The sequence below is a fragment of the Myxocyprinus asiaticus genome, chromosome 31, assembly GCF_019703515.2.
Source record: "Myxocyprinus asiaticus isolate MX2 ecotype Aquarium Trade chromosome 31, UBuf_Myxa_2, whole genome shotgun sequence".
Classification (NCBI taxonomy): Eukaryota; Metazoa; Chordata; class Actinopteri; order Cypriniformes; family Catostomidae; genus Myxocyprinus; species Myxocyprinus asiaticus.
Genome location: NC_059374.1, coordinates 30,116,044 through 30,141,807, shown reverse-complemented (window position 1 = coordinate 30,141,807; position 25,764 = coordinate 30,116,044). Strand labels below are relative to the sequence as shown.

Below are 25,764 nucleotides of genomic sequence, written 5' to 3'. Positions count from 1 at the left end.
GAATGGTGCCAAAAACAAAAAATATCCAGTGAGCGGCAGTCCTGTGGACGGAAACGTCTTGTTGATAAGTGAAGTCAACAGAGAATAGCCAGACTGGTTCGAACTGACAAAGTCTATGGTAACTCAGATAACCGCTCTGTACAAATGTGGTGAGAAGAATAGTGGTTGGCGCTGTTTTGTCGGCACGAGGGAGACCTACACAATATTAGGCAGGTGGTTTTAATGTTGTGGCTGATCGGTGTATATAAATATTTCATAGTGTCATTTTTCTTTTCACCCTTCTGTTAGGTAAGCACTACTTACCTTGCTAATATGGATGGCACATACCTGGTTTACACACTGCACTGCTACCTATCAGCTGGCTACCATTACAGCTGCAGCACTCCAAATATACACAACCAACACAGTGTAACAATGTGATATCCAACTGTTGCAAGACTTCAGCATTTCACCGGTTATTTGAAGGGGGGCGTAACTTGTAGTGGGCGGCCATGTAGTAGGCTTGCAGGCAAGAAGCTCTATACCAAGCAATAGAAAAGTAAAGATGTGTTATTTTTTTCACTCTTATTGTTGAATTTGTGTGCTTTTGGTTGTACTCTTCACCTGAATTATTTTCTTGTATATGGTATGTACTGTAAAAAATATTTAAGACAATCATTCAACGTTCAGTTAGTTTCTTGTGCATTTAATTGGTGCACATATTTTCACTAGATTTGTTGCTATGTTAATTAAAATGTTTAAAATACAAAGCACTGAAAAGTTCAATTTTATTAAAATTTTGAAATATTTATGTACAGTTACAGTTCTCCAATTCCCTAGTGTTTTTATTTGCCTAGGTAGTAGCTAAACTGATATGAGATTAACGGTGTGACACCTAAATTTTAAGGGTAAATTAAAATTCTCTTATTTTTACAACAGATGCAATTAAGTCTTATGTCAGTGCTTATAGCTTTCTAGTAAGTGCAGACATTGGGACCAGACTTGGACATGAAACTCTTGGGCTGAATATGAACCCCACTCCAGCCCACAGAGAAACAATAACGTGTTTATGTTCAAATCTAGTGTATATCTATATACACATCACATCCATGACATTTTCTCAATATTGATTTCAAACCAGGCATTCATAAATAGCCCAAAAATAATCAAATTAACCACTTTCCCCTTGAAATTAAAATGAATCCTTACTATTATTGTTTGCATAATGGGCAACACATACAAATATGTTAACATCTAGAAAAATGTGTTTTAGTGTTTTATGATCTTTTAAAAACATTTTAATGTCTATTTGCCCATTTGTGAATTTATTTATTCAAAATGTTACTTTTAAATTAATAGTACTTTTCTTAACGTTTATTGAATTATACTTTTTCAACTATCTGCTCTCCTGCACTTGTAAATACAAAAGTGCAAGACTGACATCTAGTGACATCAGGAGGCCGATTGCACACATGGTGAAATTTCCTTGGAGAAAAATTTGAGTTGGGTGCATGTTTAAGTGTGAAATAAAAGTAAACATGGTTTATTAGTGAGTCACACAATCTAATAATCTACCTCAACACTTTTTTTCTCAGCCATTACCAAAATGCATAATTGTGCCAGCTTACTCTGACCTTATCAACTCATTGAGTTGCCTTAAAGGGATAGTTCACCCAAAAATGAAAGTTCTCTCATCAATTACTCACCCTCATGCCATCCCAGATGTGTAAGACTTTCTGTCTTCAGCAAAACACAAATTAAGGTTTTTAGAAGAATATCTCAGCTTTGTAGGTCCTTACAATGCAAGTGAATGGTAATCAGACCTTTGTAGCTCCAAAAATCACATAAAGGCAACATAAAAGTAATCCATATGACTCCAGTGGATAAATGCATATCTTCAAAAGCGATATAATAGGTGTGGGTGAGAAACAGATCAATATTTGTCATATTCTAAATCTCCACTTTCACATCTGAAAGCTACAAGTGGTGCCTGTTTAGTTTCACTTTCACATCTGAAAGTGAAGATTTAGAGTAAAAAAAGGACTTAAATATTGGTTTGTTTCTCACCCACACTTATATCACTTCTGAAGATATGGATTTAACCACTGGAATCTAATGGATTACTTTTACGTTTGCTTCGTGTGATTTCTGGAGCTACAAAGTTTGATCACCATTCACTTTCATTGTAAAGACCTACAGAGCTGAAATATTCTTCTAAACATCTTTGTGTTCTGGTGAAGAAAGAAAGTCATACACATGGGATGGCAAGAGGGTGAGGAAATAATGACAACATTTTCATTTTTGGGATAACTATCCCTTTAATACAAAGCATGAATCATAAAGTGATGACTTCAAGTAATATTTCAATTTGTTTATTTTCATCTTTTGCACTGGGTTTTAAGCAGGAGTAATTTTTAACAGTGTGTTGACTTAATTTCTGGGAGACTATAAAACAGACCTATGGGAGCTACGGCTAATATAACATGTCTTCAATCAGTTTCAGAATTCATAGTAACTCCTACCTGGAAGCAAAGGAAAACATTAGAATAAGTCTTTGGAATTCAAGTTAATAGAAACAACCCAACAAAATTAAAAGACACTGCACATCAACTAAAGATTTAAAAGTTTACAGCAGGGTCTGCTAAGCAATGCTTCAGCCAGACATTGATTTATAGGTTAACTATGGAGAACCACCCAAATAGCAAAACAAAATAAAGAATAAGGTAAATAATAGATCATAAATTGACAACAGACAATTTATGCCAATATCATAACTCACACCACATATATAATGATCTTAAATTACTAGTTATTTTTTTAAATACATTTTTGCCCATTTAAAATGACTATATAATAGCATATAATTGGTCTTTGAGACCCAGTGATTTACTGAAAACATTCAGTTGGCACCAACAAGGAACTCTACAAAGAACATATAGCACTTAGGCCTCTCCTTTTTCCAACTCCAAATGTATGTTGTTCATTACATCATAAACAGACAAATACTCTTCTCAGTGCTGTCCTGTTAGCTCTATGACTTCGAAAAAAAAAAACAAATCAAAGATTCAGGGAAATATTGCCATAAACTCTAGTATCTCATCATATTGTATTTTCTCTAAGATCTGCATTCACTTTTTTGTAATTTGCTCCCAGTAGTAGCTGTCAATAGTGTAGCCAGAAAACTTCTGTTGATTGTTCAGATGTTATGGCTGGCCATTGACCTTGTCTTGCAGGAGATTCAAAGCATTGGAGGAGAAGCTTTGCAGGATATGGAGTGTGTCACGCTGCAGTTGTAAGGTGTCACGTGAAAACTGCTGCTGGGTGTGGACCAATTTCTGCACTGATTCTGCTAGCGACTCAAGAGAGCGAGACAGCGACCCTATCAGCTGTGTGGTGGCCTGCTGTTCCTGCAGGCTGAGTGAGGCACTCTGGGCTAGACGATCCTGTACACTGCATGGATCCAGAGAAGCTGGGGTGGGAGGGGGGCGAGCAGGAACTGAGCGAAATGATGAGGCCCCAGGAGGTGGAACAAAAGTCCCAACACTGGCAGCTGAAGGGCCATTGAACGTGTTGTGATTGGGTTTTTCTTGAATTTGGCTCTTCTCAGCACTGGGACGGATGAGGAATTCAGGGATACCAGCAGCATTCTGATCTTGTTGGCTTTCAGGCTCAATAAACTGCATGTCTCCATCTGGCAGGAAAAGAAACATAATAACTCTGATATAAAATCATATGGATCAGAGAAACAAAGCATCAAACAGATTTAAAACTACAAACCTAAGGATACATCAACATTAAAACCCAAGATATACTTAGTATACCTAGGTCACAGTATACTACATGTAACTGTGTACGCATGCACAGGCTGTTGGTGCATGCGTGCTACAACTGCTATGAGATACCGGACTTTCTTTAGACCCATAAAGATGTCTTTATTTCCCTTCAGACTCGAATACAAATGCAAACACACACCCTTGACTTGCACATCCACTGTTGTTGTTTTTACCTTCATTTCCTGATGTTTAGTGGCGATTACATCTTCTAGCCCTTCTCCATGACAGCAACGGCTCAAATGCGAGTGTTGCCACCTTGTGGACCCACTAATTAGTGCAAATAACTACTGTGCAAATTCACATTTATGGATTTATATTCTGTATGTGCCACAATTCTGCAAGATTTTATTTTAAACGCACAAACATTTTCTGCGGTGCAAGATGATATTTTGAGCGCATAAAAAGGTATTTTGGACGCACGTGAAATCAGTTTTGTAAAGCAGTGTGTCTTCTTGCAAAGATGAATTCATTTTGAGCGAACAAAAATCTATTTTGCGCTTGAATAAAGTTGACAATGTGAATTTGCACAGAATTCTGAAATGTATGTAACTCCACTCTTTTTATGTGTGCAAGATCTTATTCGCTCTCTCCTACTACCCACTCTGCACGCTCATAGCTTTGACCGCTTGATTGCTCAACAAATTTACAGCATTATAATGTGCCATAATTACAGCCAGATGAGAGATGGGGTGGTAAATTTTGATTGGCTGGCTAGATCACATATCATACTGCTAATCAAAATAGGAGAAAAAGGAGAAGGGGATAGTTTGTTTTCAAGAAAGGAAATGTGTAATACACTATGACCACACGAAAGCAGCTCTTTTGTTGACAAAACTGTTTTTATTTAACCTTTATGAAATATTTTTTAGTCTGTACACTGCCAATAGGCTTACTAGCTAGATAACCATCTGTCTAGCTATCTTAATATTGTCTATATTAGTATTTGGTTCTCTTGGCTAGTATTTGGTTATCTAGGTTACCAAGTTACACTTACATAGCTACTAGCTTGGCCATGTTAGCTACCACTTTTATCTGAAATTATATTAATATAATCTCTCCCATATGTAAAACTACACTGTAAAATGTAATAGTGCAGTTTTGGGGGAACTTAATTTGACTTCTATCTATCCCAAAGGATATTCTGAGAGATCAGTTTCTTAAAATAAATGTGACCAGATTACAGTATACCATGGATCAGCAACAACTGAATATTCTTCTTTTCGTTACTATCATTACATGAAGTATTATTGTCTTTAATAAACATGTTATTTTGTCAACCTTCTTTAGTGTGTCCTCTCCCATTTTTGTGTATTATAAATATTTTTAAAATTATAAATATTGCCTAAATTAAAATATTCAATTCCTGATAATAAATTAGAAAAGCTGTTTATGTTTGCATTTTAAAGCTGTGGGGTATCTTGAAATGTTCAGTATGCAGTTTTTATGAAGTTTATGCATTCAACCAGAACTCTAATGGATTTAATCAAAATTGATTAATGAGAAGAAACGAAGAAAAGGAAAAGAGGCTAATTATGTCTCCTGACATAGTTTGTGGTAAATTAAATGCACAGTATATTGAACCTCAATTGTTTGAGACTGCAAAAAGTTTAAAAAAAAAGACTGAAATCCTTAGCATTGCATGATCCCAGGCTATTATATTTAGAAACATTTACATTACAGTAAGTTTAAGCCTTACAGTATTCCTGGTATGTCTATAATCCATGGGGTAAATATCTTTTGTAATGGTAACTGCATACAGTATAAAGTGTGTACTGAACTTGGAGCATTGTGCCTGTTGGCTCTTCTGCAACATTTACACAGAGATGTTCATGGCTGCTGTAGCTACCTCAACTGTCCAATCACAGAGCGCTTGTAAGCAGCTCCTAATAGCCAATCCTGTAAAAACAAGCGAGCAGTCTAAAGTTCCGAGCATACGAGGAGAGTGTGAGATCTTGCACATGCAAAAAAAATAAATTAATTAATCTTTGCAAGAAGATACATTACTTAACAAATCTGGGTTCAAGTGCGTGCAAAATAACTTGTGTGCTCAATATATCATCTTGCACGCGCAGAACATTTTTGTGCACTCAAAATGATAGAAAAATCACTGCACATGGGTATTCAGCGTTCTCGTCTGACTGAAGAATACTTTGGGCTTAATTCGGATACATTTGAAAACAGCGTTTTTCCATCCACAATGCCGTTTTCAAGCGTTTTCCAAAAGTTGCTCGTCCACACTAAAATATAAGAAAACTCTTGAAACCCCTTACTGCACATGCGAAAAATCGCCGTTCCATGTACGGTCTGAAATGCAATAGAGCTGTTCAGCTTGTAGTTTTTGAACAAAACAAACAACAACAAAAAAACACATGGCGGCTTAAAAATTCACTTTTGAGGTATGAGTGTAAAGCCTCGGGCCCAGACAGCATTCCGGGCCGTGTCATCAGAGCATGCGCGAACCAGCTGGCTGGTGTTTTTACGGACATTTTCAACCTTTCCCTCTCTTTGTCTGTAGTCCCCACATGCTTTAAAACATCCACCATTGTGCCTGTTCCAAAGCAATCAAAAATAATTTGCTTAAATGACTGGCGTCCTGTTGCTCTGACCCCCATCATCAGCAAATGCTTTGAGACTAATCAGAGGTTACTCTGTGCTGCCTCTCTCTCTTGACCCATTGCAGTTTGCTTGCAGGGCTCTGGGCTTAAACAGCTCGCTGTGCAGCTGGATCCTGGACTTCCTGTCAAGCAGATGCCAGGTGGTTAGAATAGGCAGCAACATCTCCTCATCACTGACCCTCAACACTGGAGCCCCACAGGGCTGTGTTCTCAGCCCACTACTGTATTCCTTGTACACACATGACTGTGTGGCAACACACAGCTCCAATGCCATCATTAAGTTTGCTGATGACACGATGGTGGTAGGTCTGATCACTGACAATGATGAAACAGCCTACAGAGAGGAGGTGCACACTCTGAAACACTGGTGTCAGGAGCACAACCTCTCCCTCAACGTCAGTAAGACAAAGGAGCTTGTGGTGGACTTCAGAAGAAAAGACAGAGAACACAGTCCCATCACCATCAATGGAGCACCAGTGGAGAGAGTCAGCAGCTTCAAGTTCCTGGGTGTCCACATCACTGGGGAACTCACATGGTCCATCCACACTGAAGTCGTTGTGAAGAAGGCTCATCAGTGTCTCTTCTTCCTCAGACGGCTGAGGAAGTTTGGAATGAACCACCACATCCTCACACGGTTCTACACCTGCACTGTAGAGAGCATCCTGACTGGCTGCATCTCCGCCTGGTACGGCAATAGCACCGCCCACAACCGCAAAGCACTGCAAAGGGTGGTGCGAACTGCCAGACACATCATCGGATGTGAGCTTCCCTCCCTCCAGGAAATATATACAAGGCGGTGTGTGAAAAAAGCTCGGAGGATCATCAGAGACTCCAGCCACCCGAACCATGGGCTGTTCTCACTGCTACCATCAGGTAGGCGGTATCGCAGCATCAGGACCCGCACCAGCCGACTCCATGACAGCTTCTTCCCCCAAGCAATCAGACTTCTGAACTCTTGATCTCCCACGATCAAAATACATCAGCACTGCGCTTTATTACCCTTACTCTTATATCTCACACCGGACTGTCATAAATTATATTATTATTATATTATATTCTCTCTTAACAACTGACTATCAACCGACAGCCTCAATGTCAATACAGTACAATACTGTACATTATATATTTACTACTATATATACTTTTTTATATATTTTTATTTTTTATTTTTATTGAATAATGTGTATCTATATAGTGCGCATTGTATACTGTACAGTGTATGTTATTATTTGTATATTGTTGAGTGTAATTATGTGTATATCAGATGTTTAAATTGTGCTGTGTTAATTTGATGTTATTGTAAATTGGTATATGTCTCATCACTGTCACGACTGCTATGTTGATCGGAACTGCACCCAAGAATTTCACACACCATTGCACTTCTGTATATGGCTGTGTGACAATAAAGTGATTTGATTTGATTTGATTTATGTTGTAGAACAAAACATCCATGTATCGTCAAAAAATGTTTACCACAGACCTTATTTTACACATAAGTAAAAAAAAAAAAAACATAAGAAAATCCCGAGGGAACCCATGGCGAATTAAGTCTTCCAGGTTCGCCTACAAATTGACGTCAAGGCTGAACAGCTCTATTGTCCTCGTGTTCCATCTCCAGACAGCAGTTCCTTGTAAACTTCCCGTCGCCTTTGAAGGAATGCAATGTGAAGGTTGTACAAAGTAACATTTATCTTTAACAACGCTATCAAAGTGAATATCAGGCACAACAACGCCCGCTACAATATGGGCCGCCATCTTGAATGTTTTGAGTTGAATGGATCACATGACTGCATCACAAGACAACAAATACATTGCCATTTTCAGATATCTCCTTTTTCCCTGTCGACACTAGAACGTGAAGACTGTTTTTTCCAAATGTATCCACTTGGGAGAGCGTTTTCGAAAAGCTCAGTTTTCGCTGTCAAAAACGCTACCTCAGTGTGGACAGAAGGCCAAAACGTGGAGAAAAAGATGAGACATCGTATTATTGTGGACATGGCCTGAGATTGTTTTATTATAAAAGGATTTAATTATGTAAAAACAAAATATTACAATAATCAAAACATTATTTCTTACCTTCCTTTTCTGATGTTCCAGTCTGAAGGTCCATAAGAGGCACTCCTGAATCTATTAATGCATTTCAAATATTTGAATGTTCAATATATAGAATATATATATATAAAATTCAAATATGAACCAGATACACAGTAATTAATCACCTAAACTCACTAAACAATCAATTAAAATAGGAACTCACTGTTGAACATCATATCAGTAGATAGCTCCATTTCTCCTTTGCTTGGGATTCTTGGGTGGAAAAGAGGGGGCATTGGTAAACTGAATGAATGAGGCCTGTCATTTGCAAAGTCTGAGGAGCTATGTGGCATCTCAGAGACACCTGGAAAGTCCTCGTCATCATCATCTCCTAGGTCATCATTTGCCAAAGTGATCATGTTTTTGTTAGACATCTGAAGGATCTGGTGCACCATGGTTTCTACAGGCGACAGCTCTTGTGCAATTTGGGCAGGCGTGGCACCTGATGCCCTCATGGCTACTACCCTCCGCTTCGTGTCACACTTGAGGTCTGCCCATTTCTTAATGACTTCGATGACCTCTCTGTGACACTCACTGACCTTATTGATACGCGCCGTCACTGAAGCCCAAGTACGGTTTTTTAGGTCCTTTGAAATGCTTCGGTTTCCTGCTCAAGACATACTAGTGTCATTCACATATGCACTCGCATATACATCAGAGCAGGACAGCAATGTAAAATCCTACAACATTAAAAGTCCACTTAGTCTAAGCATGCTAATATGAAAATGAAACAGTTGGTCTTACCTACTAGAATATGCCGTTTTGTCATCACCTCACTCAGCAGCAGCTCAACCTCTTGGAATGTGAACCGCGATTTCCTTTTCTTAAACCGCATTAAATTGCCATCTGGCCCTCTGTACAGGTATCGCAGGAACTCCGACATCCTTCTCTGCTCTTTGCAACTCCTAACTGTGTAACCAATCACTAGCAAACAAGGTTTCTAGACAGCATCCATCAGAAGGTTAGATTGAATTTTGTACCTAAAAAAAATAAATAAATGAAAATCACATTTTAATTTACATTGCTTTTTGACATCTAGAATCATTCAGCATAATTCAACAAATTATTTTCCATCAGTGTTGCGAAGATGCTAATTCATTTCACAACACTGATCATTTTTTACTAATTTAAAGGGATATTTCACCCAAAAATGAAAATTCTCTCATCATTTACTCACTCTCATGCTATTCCAGATGTGTATGATTTTCTTTCTTCAAACAAAGATTTTTACAAGAATATTTCAGCTCTGTAGGTCCTCACAATGCAAGTGAATGGAAACCAAAATTTAGAGAAGTGATTCAGAAGCGATATGATAATTGTGGGTAAGAAACAGATCAATCTTTAAGACCATTTTTACTATAAATTCTCCTCCCTGCCCAATAGGTGACGATATCCACGAAGAATGCAAATCGCCGAAAACAAATGAAGAAGAAAGTGAAAGTGGAGATTGATTGTAAAACAAAAAAAGGACTTAAATATTGATCTGTTTCTCAGCCACACCTATCATATCGCTTCTGACAATGTTGATTTAACCATTGGAGTTTCATGGATTTATTTTATGCTGCCTTTATATCCTTTTGGAGCTTCAAAATTTGGTATCCATTCACTTGCATTGTGAGGACCTACAGAGCTGAAATATTCTTCTAATAATCTTTGTGTTCTGTGCAAAAAAAAAAAAAAAAAAAAGTCATACAGATCTGGGTTGGCATTAGGGTGAGCAAATGAGAGAATTTTTTTTTTTGGGTGAACTATCCCTTTAAAGTCGGTGCCTAATTTATTAATCTGCAATGTGGAATTGCATTAAACAGTTTACTTGGCAATCTATTTGGTTGCTTAAAATGTGTGGGTCCTAACATGCTATTTAAATGATTTTAAAATGAAATAAAAATTTTAATGATAACATTTAAACTAACATAGGCTGTGATTTGCATTTCTAATGTAAAATAGCATATATATTTATTTTATTTTAGAAAATCAATTATTTTATTGTAAGGGCTTACTTATTTAATGTAATCATCTATCTATCTATATCTATAAAGAAAACATTCCCACATCATGTGATTGACGTTGCTTATATTCCTTCCTTTAAAAGGACAGAACAAACAGAGGCAGAGATTATTGGGACAAAGCATCAATCCGTTTTTTTACAGGATCCTTTGACTTTAAATTAACTGTTACAACTAATTGCTGTGTGATCTCACACCGCCTCGCCGGTGTGCCCATATGCTTCCTGCTTCTTTGTTGTTTTCCTGCCTAATCGTCAGCATTAGGAACAGAGAGAATCGAGCCAGCGCCATCGCGGACACACAGCGTCTCTCTCTCAATCGTTCAAATCTGCCATTTCTGAAATAACTCATGCACGCTTAAACATAGATAATACACGCGTGTTTATTTAGATGAAAATGTCCTAATAACCAGGCACTCCATCCGAACGCGCAAACACATTTGTATTTTGTGTGTATTTAGCTAGCAAGCAAGCCTAACAGGAAAAAGTGACTACGCATGCTTTTCCTAGATCGATTTTTTTTTTTTCGTCAAATCAAAAAGATGGAGGTGGAGACGGGACGCGAACCGCGACACGCTTTCTTGCTATTGATATTAGTGATGGATTGAGTGGTAATTACTTACAGTGCGGCCGAATGTGTCCTAGGATTTGTCGGCGTACTCTTGCCCGATAAACTTCGTAGGCAGTGATCCTCTGCGTCGCGCAGACTCAGCTCTACGTGTTTTCCCCCCTCCGCAACGATAGTTCGCCAACATTCTATAGTAATCCTGCTCTATGCCTGTGTGGAACCATTCCTAACTATACAACAAACCTTGTGTCACGTCCAAGCATTTAACTATTTACCAGACAATTAAATACACGTAATATTAAGCGTCTTTTGCACACATACAAGTTGGGGGCAAAAACGCGTACAAATTTGTACGCGTTTTGTCCTCCATTAAAGGCTGGGTGGGTGAATGGGGTAACACTCAAGGTTGTATAGCCTAAAAATAGACCATATTAACAAAATTGGCGTTTTGCTAGTAGCTGTACTAAATATATTTGTGTTACAGTAATAATAATATAATATTAAAGCTAATGTGCAATTATAACATCAAAATGTGTGAGCGAGGTGTTTTTCCACAAAAGGGCCCATTCTTCATAGGCCTGAAATAACAAATGCTTAATTTTATAGGCCTTCATACAACTACTGCGACTAGAAATGAAATAATGGCATGTGCAGCACCTTTTTGTCCTTTATCTGTGCATCTCATGTAGCTCAATTGAAGTCAGTCCCCTTGAGTATGATATTGAATATCTTAGGAAGAAATATGGGCGGTTACAAAATAAAAACATGTGACTAATGAACTGTAAAATTCTGCCATCAGTTATACAGTTTCTTGATAAAGTGGCCATGCATTTACTATTACTCTCCACCATTTTGAGCTTCTCTCTCAAGACAGGGAGTGGCATTGTAATTTCAACTTTAACCTGTAGGTGGGTGTAGTGAGTATCTTCAAATGTGCCTGCATGAGTCTGAAAAAAACAAAAAATCTATTGTTAAAGGGATAGGGGAAATTCTGTCATCATTTACTACCCTCATGTTGTTCCAAATGACTAGGTACTAACAGCTTCCGTCACCATTCACTTTTCACTATTATGGGGGGAAAAATGCAGTGAATGGTGATGGAAGCTAGTACCTAACCATTCTGCCTAATATCGCTTTTTGTGTTCCACTCACTGAAAAGAGTAAGTCATAAGGGTTTGGAACAATTTGAAGATGAAAAAAAATATATGACAAAATTTTCATTTTTGGGTGAACTAATCCTGCAAATTTTTAAGCATGTCTGATGAAAACTCAAGGATGTGTATCACAAGGAAATACAGTACATGACCCCAAAAATACTACTGGGAAATATTTATAATATCATGACATTCATTTAATTATATATATATATATATATATATACACTAGCAGCCAAAAGTTTGTCAATTTATATATATATATATATATATATATATATATATATATATATATGTATGTATGTATATGTATGTATGTATGTATACACACTGGTGGCCAAAAGTTTGAAATAATGTACAGATTTTGCTCTTATGAAAAGAAATTGGTACTTTTATTCAGCAAAGTGGCATTCAGCTGATCACAATGTATAGTCAGGACATTAATAATGTGAAAAATTACTGTTACAATTTGAAAACAAATGTTCAGAACTTCTTAAACTACTTCAATGAGTTCTCATCAGAAAATCCTCCACGTGCAGCAATGACAGCTTTGCAGATCCTTGGCATTGTAGCTGTCAGTTTGTCCAGATACTCAGGTGACATTTCACCCCACACTTCCTGTAGCACTTGCCATAGATGTGGCTGTCTTGTTGGGCACTTCTCACGCACCTTACAGTCTAGCTGATCCCACAAAAGCTCAGTGGGGTTAAGATCCATAACACTCTTTTCCAATTATCTCTTGTGCAATGTCTGTGTTTCTTTGTCCACTTTAACCTTTTCTTTTTGTTTTTCTGTTTCAAAAGTGGCTTTTTCTTTGCAATTCTTCCCATAAGGCCTGCACCCCTGAGTCTTCTCTTTACTGTTGTACATGAAACTGGTGTTGAGCAGGTAGAATTCAATGAAGCTGTCAGCTGAGGACATGTGAGGCAACTATTTCTCAAACTAGAGACTCTGATGTACTTATCCTCTTGTTTAGTTGTATCTGGGCCTTCCACATCTCTTTCTGTCCTTGTTAGAGCCAGTTGTCCTTTGTCTTTAAAGACTGTAGTGTACACCTTTGGATGAAATCGATTTCAAGCATTGTATAGCCTTCATTCCTCAAAACAACGATTAACTGACGAGTTTCTAGAGAAAGCTGTTTCTTTTTTGCCATTTTTGACCTAATATTGACCTTAAGACATGCCAGTCTATTGCATACTGTGACAACTCAAAAACAAACACAAAGACAATGTTTGTTATTAACATTTTTTATTGATTCCAAGATAGACAAAAATAAATTTAACCACAAAATTATACATTAGGAATCAACTTAAAACCCTTTATAACCCCCCACCCCACCCCCACCCCCACCCGCACAATATAAAATAACTAAATACCCACATATAAACAGACACACAAATAGTACATAAAAAAAAAGACAAAGTTCAACATATAGGAAAAAATAAATAAAAATGTGTCTCCCTCCACTGCCCCACACTAGGACCTCTCCAAATGAGACAAATAACTGCCCCATTTTCTGCCATAACTCGACAGGTTCCCCAGCCGTCTGGAAGTCATCTCCTCAAACACAAAGACAATGTTAAGCTTTATTTAACAAACCAAATAGCTTTCAACTGTGTTTGATATAATGGAGTGATTTTCTAGTACCAAATTAGCAATTTAGCATGATTACTCAAGGATAAGGTGTTGGAGTGATGGCTGCTGGAAATGGGGCCTGTCTAGATTTGATCAAAAATTATATTTTTCAAATAGTGATGGTGTCCTGATTATACTTTGTGATCAGTTGAATGCCATTTTGCTGAATTAAAGTATCAATTTCCTTCCGAAACAGCAAAATCTGTACATTATTCCAAAATGTAGCCGCCAGTATATCACTGTATTTGAAGAACATAAGCACCCTTTTATTTACTTTAAAAATGCATTTATTTATAAAAAAAAATAAAAAAAAATAAAAAAAAAATACTCAAAGCAGACAAAAAATTACAATTATCAATATAAGACACTGTTTTGTCAGTGAGAGTGATAACTCATGTTCTACAGGTCTGGTAAAAAGAACAAGATAGCAGTCTAACAGCTTTTTATACAGTATGCTTAAATTAAACATACAGCACAAGATAATGCAGACTAGTGACCGTATATTACTATTCATTCCATTTTTATTGAGCTATGCTCTCAGAACATAAATAAAAAAACGTAGTCATATCAATAGGCAGAAATACAAGTTACATAAATAATTATATAAAGGGACATATGGCTTAATAATTTGTATCATGTTGTGTGCACATGTTCCTACGTTTTAAACGTGCTTAACAAATCATAGACTCTCTCCCATGTTTTTATCTTGCTATTAACTTTGTGGCCCTCTGATTGGCCTCACTGATGCGGGACTCGTTGACTATGGCCTGCAAAAAATAAAGAAAGATAACAAAGGACCATTGAAATAAACTGGCTTGGTAGAACATACATTTTTGTTCAGCAAAAAAATGATTCCATTCCAAACACTGACCTTGCTCTGTATGCGTTCAATCTGGACATTCTGAGTGTCGATTTCATTGCCCATGTCAAGTGCCATGCTTCTGAGGTTGCCAAGGATACTGCCTACCTGGGCCAAGTTTTCCTCCATTTCATCCTCCCTGGCATCGTTGGTCACTCTGTTACACAGAAATGCACACAAATGCTAAGAGACACTCTCAAATCACTGTTGAATACTGGTAAATAATACTGCTGGGATATGGCAACCATTTGCATTAACATTATATTTTTTTATTGAATCAGATTCTGTCAACATACAACAAAAAGGCAAATTATTACGGAAAAAAAAAATCTTTACAGAATGAGAACACAGTATACCAACTTGTACATAGGCATAGACATTATATAACACAAAAGGTAAAGAAAAACAAGAACATAACAAATTTAGGAGGTGTTCCTTTATACAAATTCATATTTATCTGAATAAAAAAATACATTTTTTATTTTTTTGTATTGGGGAATTTTTATCCTTTTTACTGCATCAAAATACAGGGATAGCTCCATTTAAAAAACATGTAGTTGAGGTGGTGTTTTTATTAATCTATATTTATTTATAAAAAATGTTAAAAAAGCATCTGATTATTCGAAACAAAATAATCTTTTCCCCTTAATTATTATACCAAATTTTACAATATCCCAAGAAATAATAGGTACAACAGATATTTTTTGTTTTATCCATTGACATTCCATAAGGTCTGCACCAAATTACAATGAAAAAAACACATGTTCAACTTTTCCTACATCAGTAATACACATTATACCTACAGTATATTTGAATTAACTATATTAGGAGCAATAGGAAACAAAAGGTATTTACTCCTAAATTCACATGCTGATTTTCTGTTTGTAGTGCTGAAGGCTCCTGTATAGGTCCTAGAAAACATTCTTGTACAATACATTTTCTTAAAAATTTGTTAGTACATTTTTTGTCTATAAAATTTTATTTATTTATCATGGGATCATGTATTTTGGGCATTGCCACTGTATATTTATTGCCACTTTTATTAACCCAATCAATGAATACTTTTAATAACTATACTATAAACTTTGGGGTAACCATTTAAAATATTTTACTACAAAAATTACTGTGATTCAACATGTTACCATCTTTATCCATAACATGTAACACTGACCATATTCTTTTATGCCCCCAATCATCTATAAATAAATATTTTCTATTCGTTAATACAAATCAATTATTCCAGATCGACATTTCAGGTGGGCTGAAAATATGTTTGAAAATGTATTTCCAATTTTATAGGACCTGTTGTTTAAAACCTCAGTCTAATTCTTACTCTAGGTGTTAAATAACTCTTAAACATATCGTAACCTGTTAAGGAGCTTAATGAAAACTGAGAGACTGATTTTAAATGGTTGATGACTTATCTATTTAAAATGTGAGGTTATAGTGGGCTGTACGCTGCATAAAAAGCCAAAAGATCTGGCACCTTCTGATATATCCACCGCTCATGGTCATCTTCTCTCTCTCATCCACCACTCGGGAAGAGGGCTGGCTAGATACCACCTCATCCTGATTATTACCCCATACCTTCTTATAGGCCCCACTTGCTTCAAAGTCTTTTAGCCTGAGAGAAAGTCAAAGTTCACAAGATCAGTCATATCTGTCCCCCATATCCCACACTTCGAGAAATTGTGTGTGAAATTTAGACTATTATTGCCATAATTGGTTGAATGGGATTCAACACTTAACCCTGAAGATACAGCTATTTTGTGGTGCGTCTGTTTTGAATGAACCACACAAGAATCACAGTACTTAAGATCTGCTTAGAGTATAGTTTCAAAATTGAGTCCAATTCAGTGAGGGCACATGACTGTTCACATTTATCATTTTTCAGAGGTCTGTAACCAAGTAGTTTCTTACAAAACAACTTTATACACTCACAGAGCACTTTATTTGGAACACTATGGTCCTAATAAAGTGCCCAACATGGTCTTCTGCTGTTGTAGCCCATCTGCCTCAAGGTTCGACGTGTTGTGCATTCTGAGATGTTATTCTGCTCACTACAATTGTACAGAGGGGTTATCTGAGTTACCGTAGCCTTTCTGTCAGCTCGAACCAGTCTGGCCATTCTCCGTTGACCTCCGCAGAACTGCTGCTCACTGGATTTTTTATTTTATTTTTTATTTTGGCACCAATTCTTAGTAAACTCTAGAGACTGTTGTGAGTAAAAATCCAAAGATATCAGCAGTTACAGAAAAACTCAAACCAGCCCATCTGGCACCAACAATCATGACATGGTCGAAATCACTTAGATCACATTTTTTCCCCATTCTAATGGTTGATGTGAACATTATCTGAAGCTCCTGACCCATATCTGCATGATTTTACACATGAATAAGTAGGTGTACAGGTGTTCCTAATAAAGTGCTCAATGAGTGTATGTTTAAACAATTCATAAAATCCAATCAATTTACTGTGATTTCTTGAGTTTTTTGACACAAGCAGTCATTCAGCGCAAAACAAAAAGCAAAATGACTGAGGCATGCAAAGTTTTCATGCAAGCACACCTACATGCCCCTAAAAGCTCCTCCAAACACATACTTATCACATGAGCACAAACCGCAGCATTTGCCCAGGTCTGAAAGGTTTTTCTCAGCTTCTCTCATGTCCTGGTTGATCTGGTCCAGCCCTTCATCAATCCGCTCCAGCTGCTCTGGATGATGGAGGGTGCGATCACAGGGTATGGCAGTTTCAGGGATTAAAGATGGGGACAAGATAAAAACACAACCACAGTTTTCTCAGCAAGAAGCACCACAAACCCACAAGCAAATAAACATCACAGTAGCAACAGTAGCTCTAGCTCAAAATGACAGACACAAAACAGACAAATGTAAACTAAAAAATGGCTGAAAGACAAAGCAATATTGTTGTGTGAGCATGGGTTGCAACTTTGTACAGCTTAATTTCAAATGTATTATTTCTATTCATGATGTACTGCATGTAGTTATAGCAAACCTCTGCTCACAAAATAGGCCCTGAACACACACACACACACAAACAAACACACACATAAAAAGACAAATATGATTCTAAATCAAAGCTGGACAGGCTTTCCAATAGGCGGAGACATAGGCAGAGAGGTGACAATACTGATAGGGGGATAACTGACTATAACTGACAAAGCCCAGCTATGGCTCAGGTGTCTGGGAGGAGACCTACTTTGTACATGGCCAGATGCAGAGACCGCAACACCTGGCCATTTCAGTGAGATTTTTCTCAGCCTCCTTCATGTCCTTGTTGATCTGATCCAAGCCCTCATCAATGCGGTCCAATTGTTCTGCCCATGCAGGGGAGATAGGCGAGGGAGTGGGAGGCAGCAGGGAGGGGAATTGAATGGAGAAGATATATGCGAGCATGCAAACATGAACACATACAAGGTACATATTTCCATATGTACAAAATCATATATAGCTAAACTTGTATATATGTTGTACTGAAAAGACAAGTAAATATTAGAGGATGAAGAAGACATGGGCACTACTCCCACGCAGCTCTCTGGCATCTTTCACAGCATGATTAACTTAGAGATAATTGCTACCTGTCAAACAGATGCAACTGCGAATCCACTGGTTGAACAACTAATGATGCATTTACAAGTTCATTATTTAGCTCCAGTGCATTTTCAATTATTTCTATTAATCTGTAACACTATTGTGTATGGAGATTATTCATTACCTCCCTGCTCATCCAGCATAACAAGTGTCCTGATTCCAGCATCTTTACTCTGTTGAAAAATTAGGACAGAATTCAGTACAAGACCACACTGCAGGATCCAATGCACCTATTCTCTTTTAAACCCAAAGCCAAACCACCCTAGCTTCATAAATGAATTTTAGTGTATAACATATTTGAAATGGTTACAAAATGTGTGTTATATGTGCTCTTGTTGTATATGTTTTGTTTGTGTCCAAGCGCCAATTTAAGAGAACTAAACTAAAGAATAAAACCTGTTAGTTCCTCTATGGACACACAACTGCATAAAATTACATTTAGCATTCCTGATAATATACTTCAGTGTCTTCAGGGCATTATGAAAGAACATTGTACTCAGAGTCAGAGGCTTAATTTTGTATGATTGTTTGAGCAGAGCAAAGTTATTTTTTCCCATGATGACAGAGCAGTTTCCAGTGGGATACGAATTGATATGGCATAACAGCAAACAATTCATTGTTGGTGATGATTATAGGATGAGGCAAACACAGTTATAAGACACAACATGCATGCAGTTTTGAATATTATCTAATGAATAATGAGCTCTCACCTCTTCTAAGAGAAGCCTCATGTTTCTTGTGAGGTCTAGGGACTGTTGGTGGTAAAAGAGATGAAAACTGATTTTAAAGACAAATTCAAAGTATAATGTTGGTTATAAAGAGTTCTCTGAAACCCAAAGCAAGTCATACACAAACAAACAAAAAAATAAAATCCCAATCTATACTGAAAAATATAGATTTGTGCTTCATGGTAACTGGTAACATCTAAATTATATGGTCTAATATATGGTCTTATTCATATATTATTTAACATCACTAAATCAACTTACATTTAGGTTGTACCCACAAAACTCATTTTAAGAGTTAGATCAGGCAGGAATAGCTCCTTATGGTAAAACAACACTGTACATTTTTTTCCATCATTAGGTTTTAAAGTGATAGTGGTAACCTGCAATTGTTACTTTAAAGAGATAGTTCACCCATTAATGAAAATTCTCTCATCATTTACTCACCCTCATGCCATCCCAGATGTGTATGACTTTCTTTCTTCTGCTGAACACAAACGAAGATTTTTAGAAGAATATTTCAGCTCTGTATGTCCATACAATGCAAGTGAATGGTGACCAAAACTTTGAAGGTCCAAAAAGCATATGAAGGCAGCATAAAAGTAATTCATATGACTTCAGTGGTTAAATCCATATCTTCAGAAGTGATTTGATAAGTGTGGGTGAGAAACAGATTCATATTTAAGATATGGATTTAACCACTGGAGTCATGTGGCTTACTTTCATACTGCCTTTATATGCTTTTTGGACCTTCAATGTTCCAGTCACCATTCACTTGCATTTTATGGACAATAGAGCTGAGATATTCTTCTAAAAATCTTAAGATAAGAGAATTTTCATTTTTGGGTGAACTATCCCTTTAAGAGCATCTTTGTTTCCATCCATTTAACATGTCACAATAATTTATCTCAATTCTACATGATTTTGGTTCAGTTTGATTTTCCTAATCAGTAATTCATTTCAAAGTGGTCGAAAAATTGTAATCACTGCAGGTTGTAACTTTGGCATCACTTTGATTAAACTTAAAAGGCATTAAACCTTTTAAAGTGTATTTTCAATTTTTGTACACTGACATTTTGTATATTGTGTTTTCATTATTTAACATAGAGTGGAAAATCTGACACTGAATAATGGACCCATTTATGATTTACATCACTCAGTCACAGTGGGAATCTATTTATACTGCAGGTAGATATATAATGTGTTTAGCGTCATCATCTTTGCTGCTATGTACCATGGGAATGAGAGAGACCGGTAGTAACCTTAACATAACAGAGGAACAGGGAAAATGTTTGATGTCATCACTGTAAGGCTGTTGATGAGTGAGACTGGGTTGTGCAGTCTCATCAAAACAGGACTCACAAACGCAGGGCACTCAATTGTCAGCTGAAGATCCAGAAGAATCAATACTTTCATCTAGAAGTTTCCTACCACTTTGGTGTCTGTTCATGTCATTACCTCATCTGTCACCTGATTTGCCCTCCTCTGTAGCTCCTCCACTTCAGATCTCATGGTGGGGTCGTCAGCCATCCTAGCTGAGTTCTGCAGCAGGGGGGAGGACAGGTCGAGGGATGCAGTTATTCTTAGAACATGGGCTTTATAACCTCAGCATGCCTCAGATTGACAGCAATAATTGGTCTAATACAACAGAGAAGAGCACAGCACAGCTGATGTGTTGAAATTCTTTGCATAACATCGAAAGCAGATAAACCCTTTATACAACACTGAAAACATCATTCATTAATTGCTAGGTGCATCAAAATCAGCATGCATTTAGAGCATCAGACTGGAAAATTATACATCAATACAATACTTAACCAATCCTTGAGCACACAGTCTTTTGGAGGGGTGTTTAAGTTGTCAAAATGTCTTGCGCACCTTTGTTTTATGACTAAAGTAAAACAACAGTAGGCATTCGAACCAAAGCAGTGAGACTTATTTGCTGCATAAGTTTTGTTATTTCACTGAAATAAATGATATATGATCACCTTCAAAGACAAGTAATTTGGAATATTAAAATGTACCAAAACCAAAGATGCATATCATGGTGATATATGAAAACTAGAAGAAATGTGGAGTACAGCTATAGCCATTTGATGTTAAGGGGACTCATGCCAAAACTTGACTGTTGAAATAAAGGTGTAAAAATGTTCATCACCAAACTATTCGCTTTTCCCCTGAATTATCCATATTGATTTTAAGACACTTAATGATGAATATGATTTAAAGGGCATCATCATCCATTTAGCATCCTCTGGACAAAACGCAAACATCACACACACACACACACACACACACACACACACACACACAAACACACTAAAATTCTCTTCCTTGTTCCCGGAGAGGAAACAGATTTATTTCTGTCTCTGTTGACAGCTTTAATTAGTACATAAACTTTTTTATAGTCTATTACTTTAAGCTGAACATTTATATGCAAAATCAAACATCTTATATCACCAGGACACAGAATTACCACACACTCCACACACAAAAACAATATTTTCTCATTTCAACTGCAGTATTCAATACATTGTAATTACACAAGATTTACCTACAGTATTTGTTTCACCGTAGCAACATGCAGCTGTATGGCTTGTAAGAAGCCTTTCATATCATCATCATATGTTAACCAATAAATCATGCATATGGGTATTAAAGGTCGACCGATAGTGGATTTTGTCCATACCGATCGCTAAGGTGGTGAAATAGGCCGATTAATCGGATATCAATAGTTTTTAAAATGGTAGAATGTAAAAAAAATACAATCTTAAGCTGTGTCCCAAACAACACACTATACACTATGCACTTAAAAAATACATTATGCATGCCATGTAGTGTATGAATTTTCAAAGTGTAGTTATTGTCCCAAATGTACTACTTAATGGTTATTTTACTAAAGGGAAGCATTCGCCGTTTAACAGCTGACGGAAGTGACGATTCAAGCGCACTTGATGTGTTGCTGCTAGCTTTAGCGCATTAGCCAACCTCAGTTCAACACTTGTATCTTAAACAACGTACATATTCACTCAGCGTGGGGTGATGGTAAAGCATTCAGCTCAAATTTGTAAGGTGCTGTATCCACGGAAGTTTCGCTAGCTGCTACATTCTTCATTATTTACAACTGTTTTATCAGACCAGCAGTGCCGCCAGGTTATTCCGCCCCTTCCGCTACGTATGGCAAGCCGTGTGTGCTGAGTGCACTAAGTGTCCAACATTCCACACTCCATTTTGACTATTAAAAAAGTGCATCATACAGGTACTTAAAGTACACTTCTTTTTGCTGCATTTTCTTTGAAAACATACTACTCGCACTACTTACACTACAAAATGGCGTAGAATAGAGCAGAAGTGTGTGGTTTGGGATGCACCTTTAGTCTTTCCAAACTATGAAGGGTCACAGATATCAAGGCTACAAGAATTACAAAATTTCGAATTAAGTCTTTTGTGCAACCAAAATTGTAATAATAATAAGAAAAATTGAAGATTTGGTGCAAAACGCAGGACTTTTAACTATAAGCAGGCCCTTACTTATTTCGGGACTCTTATTTTGAAATGAAAGAGACTATGCTCTGTTACAATGCTTTGTATTTAAATGTGAATTTTGAAGCTGCTGTATGTTTCTAATAAAAAGTTAGGCAATTAAATATGGCTTCGAAATTCACATTTGTGTTATGACTGTGTGTAATTTATGTTGTAGAACAAAACGTCCATGCATCGTCAAGTAATGTTTACCACAGACCTTATTTTTCTCATAAGTAAAAAAAAAAAAAAAAAACATGATAAAAACTCATAGGAAAATCCCAAAGTAACCCATGGCGTATTCTCTTCCGGGTTTTTGGACTATAAGCTGAACAGCTCTATAATGAAAGTTTTATGCTGCAATCACGTGTTATTGGAATTATAGTAAATATGAGTTTCCCACTCTGAAGTTGCACATGAATGATCCCTCAAATAGTAATTACAACTGGGAAACTCTGAGATAATTTTGATACCTGAGTATCCGAGATTGGAGGAGTCCTAAACTTTCAACATGGCGGAGGATAGTACAGTTTCTGTAGTGAATGACAGGTTTTGTTTTTGTAAGGGCAATTTTGTCATATTCATTTATGTATATCAGCAACCATTTATGCATGCTGTACATTTTTACACTGTGACTATAGCTTGTTTTTGACTAAAATTCCATTATCGTCAGCAAGTGATATGGTGTCAAAATAAAAGTTCCTCAAGAAATATGTATGAATGAACCTGCCATTTTTTTTGACAACAAAGCACTTGAACTTGACATACTCATAATTAACACTTCAGAAGTGGGAAGTAGGATAATTCTGATAGCACATGAAGGCAGCATTAGATACATCAAATCCTCGAGAGGTGTCAGATTGTTTTTATTTCACCTCTAGAGGCCGCTGTTTACTCTAGATCCAAGCCATTCAGAACCCTCTAACACTGGCTACAGAAGAACACGCTGGAATTAAAATAAAATAAAAATATCAGCAACTAGAGCGGCATAGTTTTTGTCACTAACCAATCGTAACAAAAAGCAAATATCTGCACCGATTAATCGGTAAAACCACCAATATATCGGTCTACCTCTAACAGTGTTGGGAGGGTTACTTTTGAAATGTATTCCACTACAGATTACAGAATACATGCTGTAAAATTTAATTTGTAATGTATTCCATTAGATTACTCAAATTCAGTTATGTAATCTAAATATTTTTGATTACTTCTTCAGCACTGGTAGATTTTTCAATTTTTCAATTGTTTTGACTATAAAAACTCTGCCAGTACAGTAAGACAAAACACACATGTTAAAAATACATTCTCTGAAAAACCTAAATATCTTATGCAGTGTTGTTTCTAAAAAAAAAGATGTAATCTCTTCAGCAATCAAAATACTTTTTTGAGTGTATCTGTATTCTGATTACCAATGATTTAAACTGTTACTGTAGTGGAATACAGTTAATAATATTTTGGATTTTATATACGTGATCCAGTTACATGTATTCCCATTACATGTACTCCCCAGCTCTGAGCTCTAATAGGTATACAAAAGTTTTGTGTTATTCGTAAAAACAGGTCTTATAATAATAGCTAGATACCGTGTGCTATCACCTTTAACAGATTACTAGTTAAAGTTCATTCTGCGTATGGTTCAGAACATAGGGCAGGGGTGATGTCAATTATAAAATATATCACCATTAAACACACTTTTAGTTACAATGTGCCTCCAGGTTAATTATTATTTTAGTGTGAAATTGAGCTCATAAACAATGTATATTTTGAAACAGTTGAACGTTCTCCAAAACATAGCCTATTTGGAAAAGAAAAGAGCATCAAAACCAGAAACTTGTTGCTGAACCCCAATGAAATGGGTGATCCACACATGTCTTCACCATGTTAGATTAGATTCATAAGATGTATAGATTCAAGTTAGATTTATTTATTATGTAGTTAATTGTAACTTACATTTTCTTTTTTGGATTTCTGAATGACTTCATGAAAAGCCCACCGTAACTCTATATGCTATATCTTTCTCCTTTCTTTAACTTTTTAAGTTTTACATCATTGATCATAATTAGTCTAAGATACAGTATATCATACAGATACCATTTGATGCTGTTTTATTATAAGGAGACTAGTCAATATAGATTTTTTTTTATCAGCATTTACTGTAAGGCAAATGTCAAATGACACCTCCTGAAAAGGAAAAGATTTATTCATCTTAGTGCCTTCCCCGGAGCACATCAACACACTGTATAATTTATTGGACTGGTTTGCCCATGGGTTTTAAACCACAGGTGGACATAACATGCCCTTAATGAAGGGATTTCATCTGCATTAATGAAGGACTGCTGTCCAAATCACATAACAGGCAGTAAACTAAAATCTGTAAAACTGTACAAAGTCTCAGATTATTTATTGACATTTGATTGAAACTGTTTACATGTCCAGCAATTAGATACATTTATATGGACATATTATGATTTTGACCATCCAAAATAATAGAAGCGTCATTTACTGTCCTTAAAGGAGCCGTGATAACATTATAATACCAGACTTTAATTTTTATCAAAGTATAATCAGATTTGATGGAATCAGTTTAACTCTTGCCTTTTTGCGCTTGAATAATACAAGCAGCTTGACGTAAAAAAGATAAAAATAAAATATTACACAAATTTAAACGTTTCCCTCATTAAAAGTTTTGAAACCTCTGATATGAGGAAACAAATAACATCCGACTATACATTAAAGGCAAATATATAATGATGCAATGTTTCTCAAGTATATTTTTTTAATATGGAATACTACAATCAATCCAATTCAGAATGTTATATTTCAACATGTAGAGATTGAAATCTAAAAAAAAAGTTAAAAAAAAGAAATAATAAAAAAAATCATTGTTTAAAGAAATGTTCGTCAATTCGACCAAACTTACCGTAGTACGAGAGAAGGCACACGCTAAAACGGTCTCTACCCCGGATGACTGCGCAAGGACAAAGCCCGTTTTGTTCGCCTAGTCGCGCTCAACACCTGTTTGCTCATTGATCTTATTTCAGCATCATCTACAAGGCAGCAGTTTTCTTCATCCCAGGTAACTCCAAACCACGCCCACTTGAGGAGCCCTGTTCTCGCGCTAGAGATTTTAATTGGCTATTTAAACTGTCAGTCATCCTCTATCC

General features: G+C 36.5%; 2 protein-coding genes across 3 annotated transcripts; both read right to left on the bottom strand.

Moving 5' to 3' along the window:
* Window positions 1–2,335: 2,335 nt before the first annotated feature.
* zgc:113149 (uncharacterized protein LOC541363 homolog) lies at window positions 2,336–11,351 on the bottom strand. The gene is made up of 5 exons (XM_051665886.1): window positions 11,150–11,351; window positions 9,266–9,501; window positions 8,685–9,128; window positions 8,504–8,554; window positions 2,336–3,670 (listed from the first exon to the last, which is right to left on the bottom strand). Exons 2-5 carry the CDS (start codon window positions 9,402–9,404, stop codon window positions 3,183–3,185), a joined length of 1,122 nt encoding a protein of 373 aa, XP_051521846.1. The 5' UTR covers window positions 9,405–9,501; window positions 11,150–11,351; the 3' UTR covers window positions 2,336–3,182.
* Window positions 11,352–13,629: 2,278 nt separating this feature from the next.
* On the bottom strand, window positions 13,630–25,693 carry LOC127422401 (synaptosomal-associated protein 25-like). 2 transcript variants are annotated; one of them, XM_051665892.1, is made up of 8 exons: window positions 25,521–25,693; window positions 20,537–20,716; window positions 19,064–19,105; window positions 18,478–18,526; window positions 17,344–17,455; window positions 16,229–16,366; window positions 14,755–14,899; window positions 13,630–14,650 (listed from the first exon to the last, which is right to left on the bottom strand). In XM_051665892.1, the coding sequence occupies exons 2-8, from the start codon at window positions 20,606–20,608 to the stop codon at window positions 14,585–14,587; spliced, it is 624 nt and encodes a 207-aa protein (XP_051521852.1). In that variant the 5' UTR covers window positions 20,609–20,716; window positions 25,521–25,693; the 3' UTR covers window positions 13,630–14,584. The 2 variants fall into 2 exon arrangements, with proteins under 2 accessions (XP_051521852.1, XP_051521853.1); XM_051665893.1 differs by having other exon boundaries at window positions 20,537–20,620.
* Between the last annotated feature and the right edge of the window lie 71 nt (window positions 25,694–25,764).

Coding starts and splice junctions, on each gene's coding strand:
- zgc:113149 (XM_051665886.1), bottom strand. CDS start 9,404: ATGTCGGAGTTCCTGCGATACCTGTACAGAGGGCCAGATGGCAATTTA. Junction 9,129..9,265: donor AAAACGGCATATTCTAGTAG/GTAAGACCAACT, acceptor TGTCTTGAGCAG/GAAACCGAAGCATTTCAAAG. Junction 8,555..8,684: donor TACTGATATGATGTTCAACA/GTGAGTTCCTAT, acceptor ATGCATTAATAG/ATTCAGGAGTGCCTCTTATG.
- LOC127422401 (XM_051665892.1), bottom strand. CDS start 20,608: ATGGCTGACGACCCCACCATGAGATCTGAAGTGGAGGAGCTACAGAGG. Junction 18,527..19,063: donor TGAGGCTTCTCTTAGAAGAG/GTGAGAGCTCAT, acceptor ATTTTTCAACAG/AGTAAAGATGCTGGAATCAG. Junction 17,456..18,477: donor TATGCTGGATGAGCAGGGAG/GTAATGAATAAT, acceptor TCCATCATCCAG/AGCAGCTGGAGCGGATTGAT.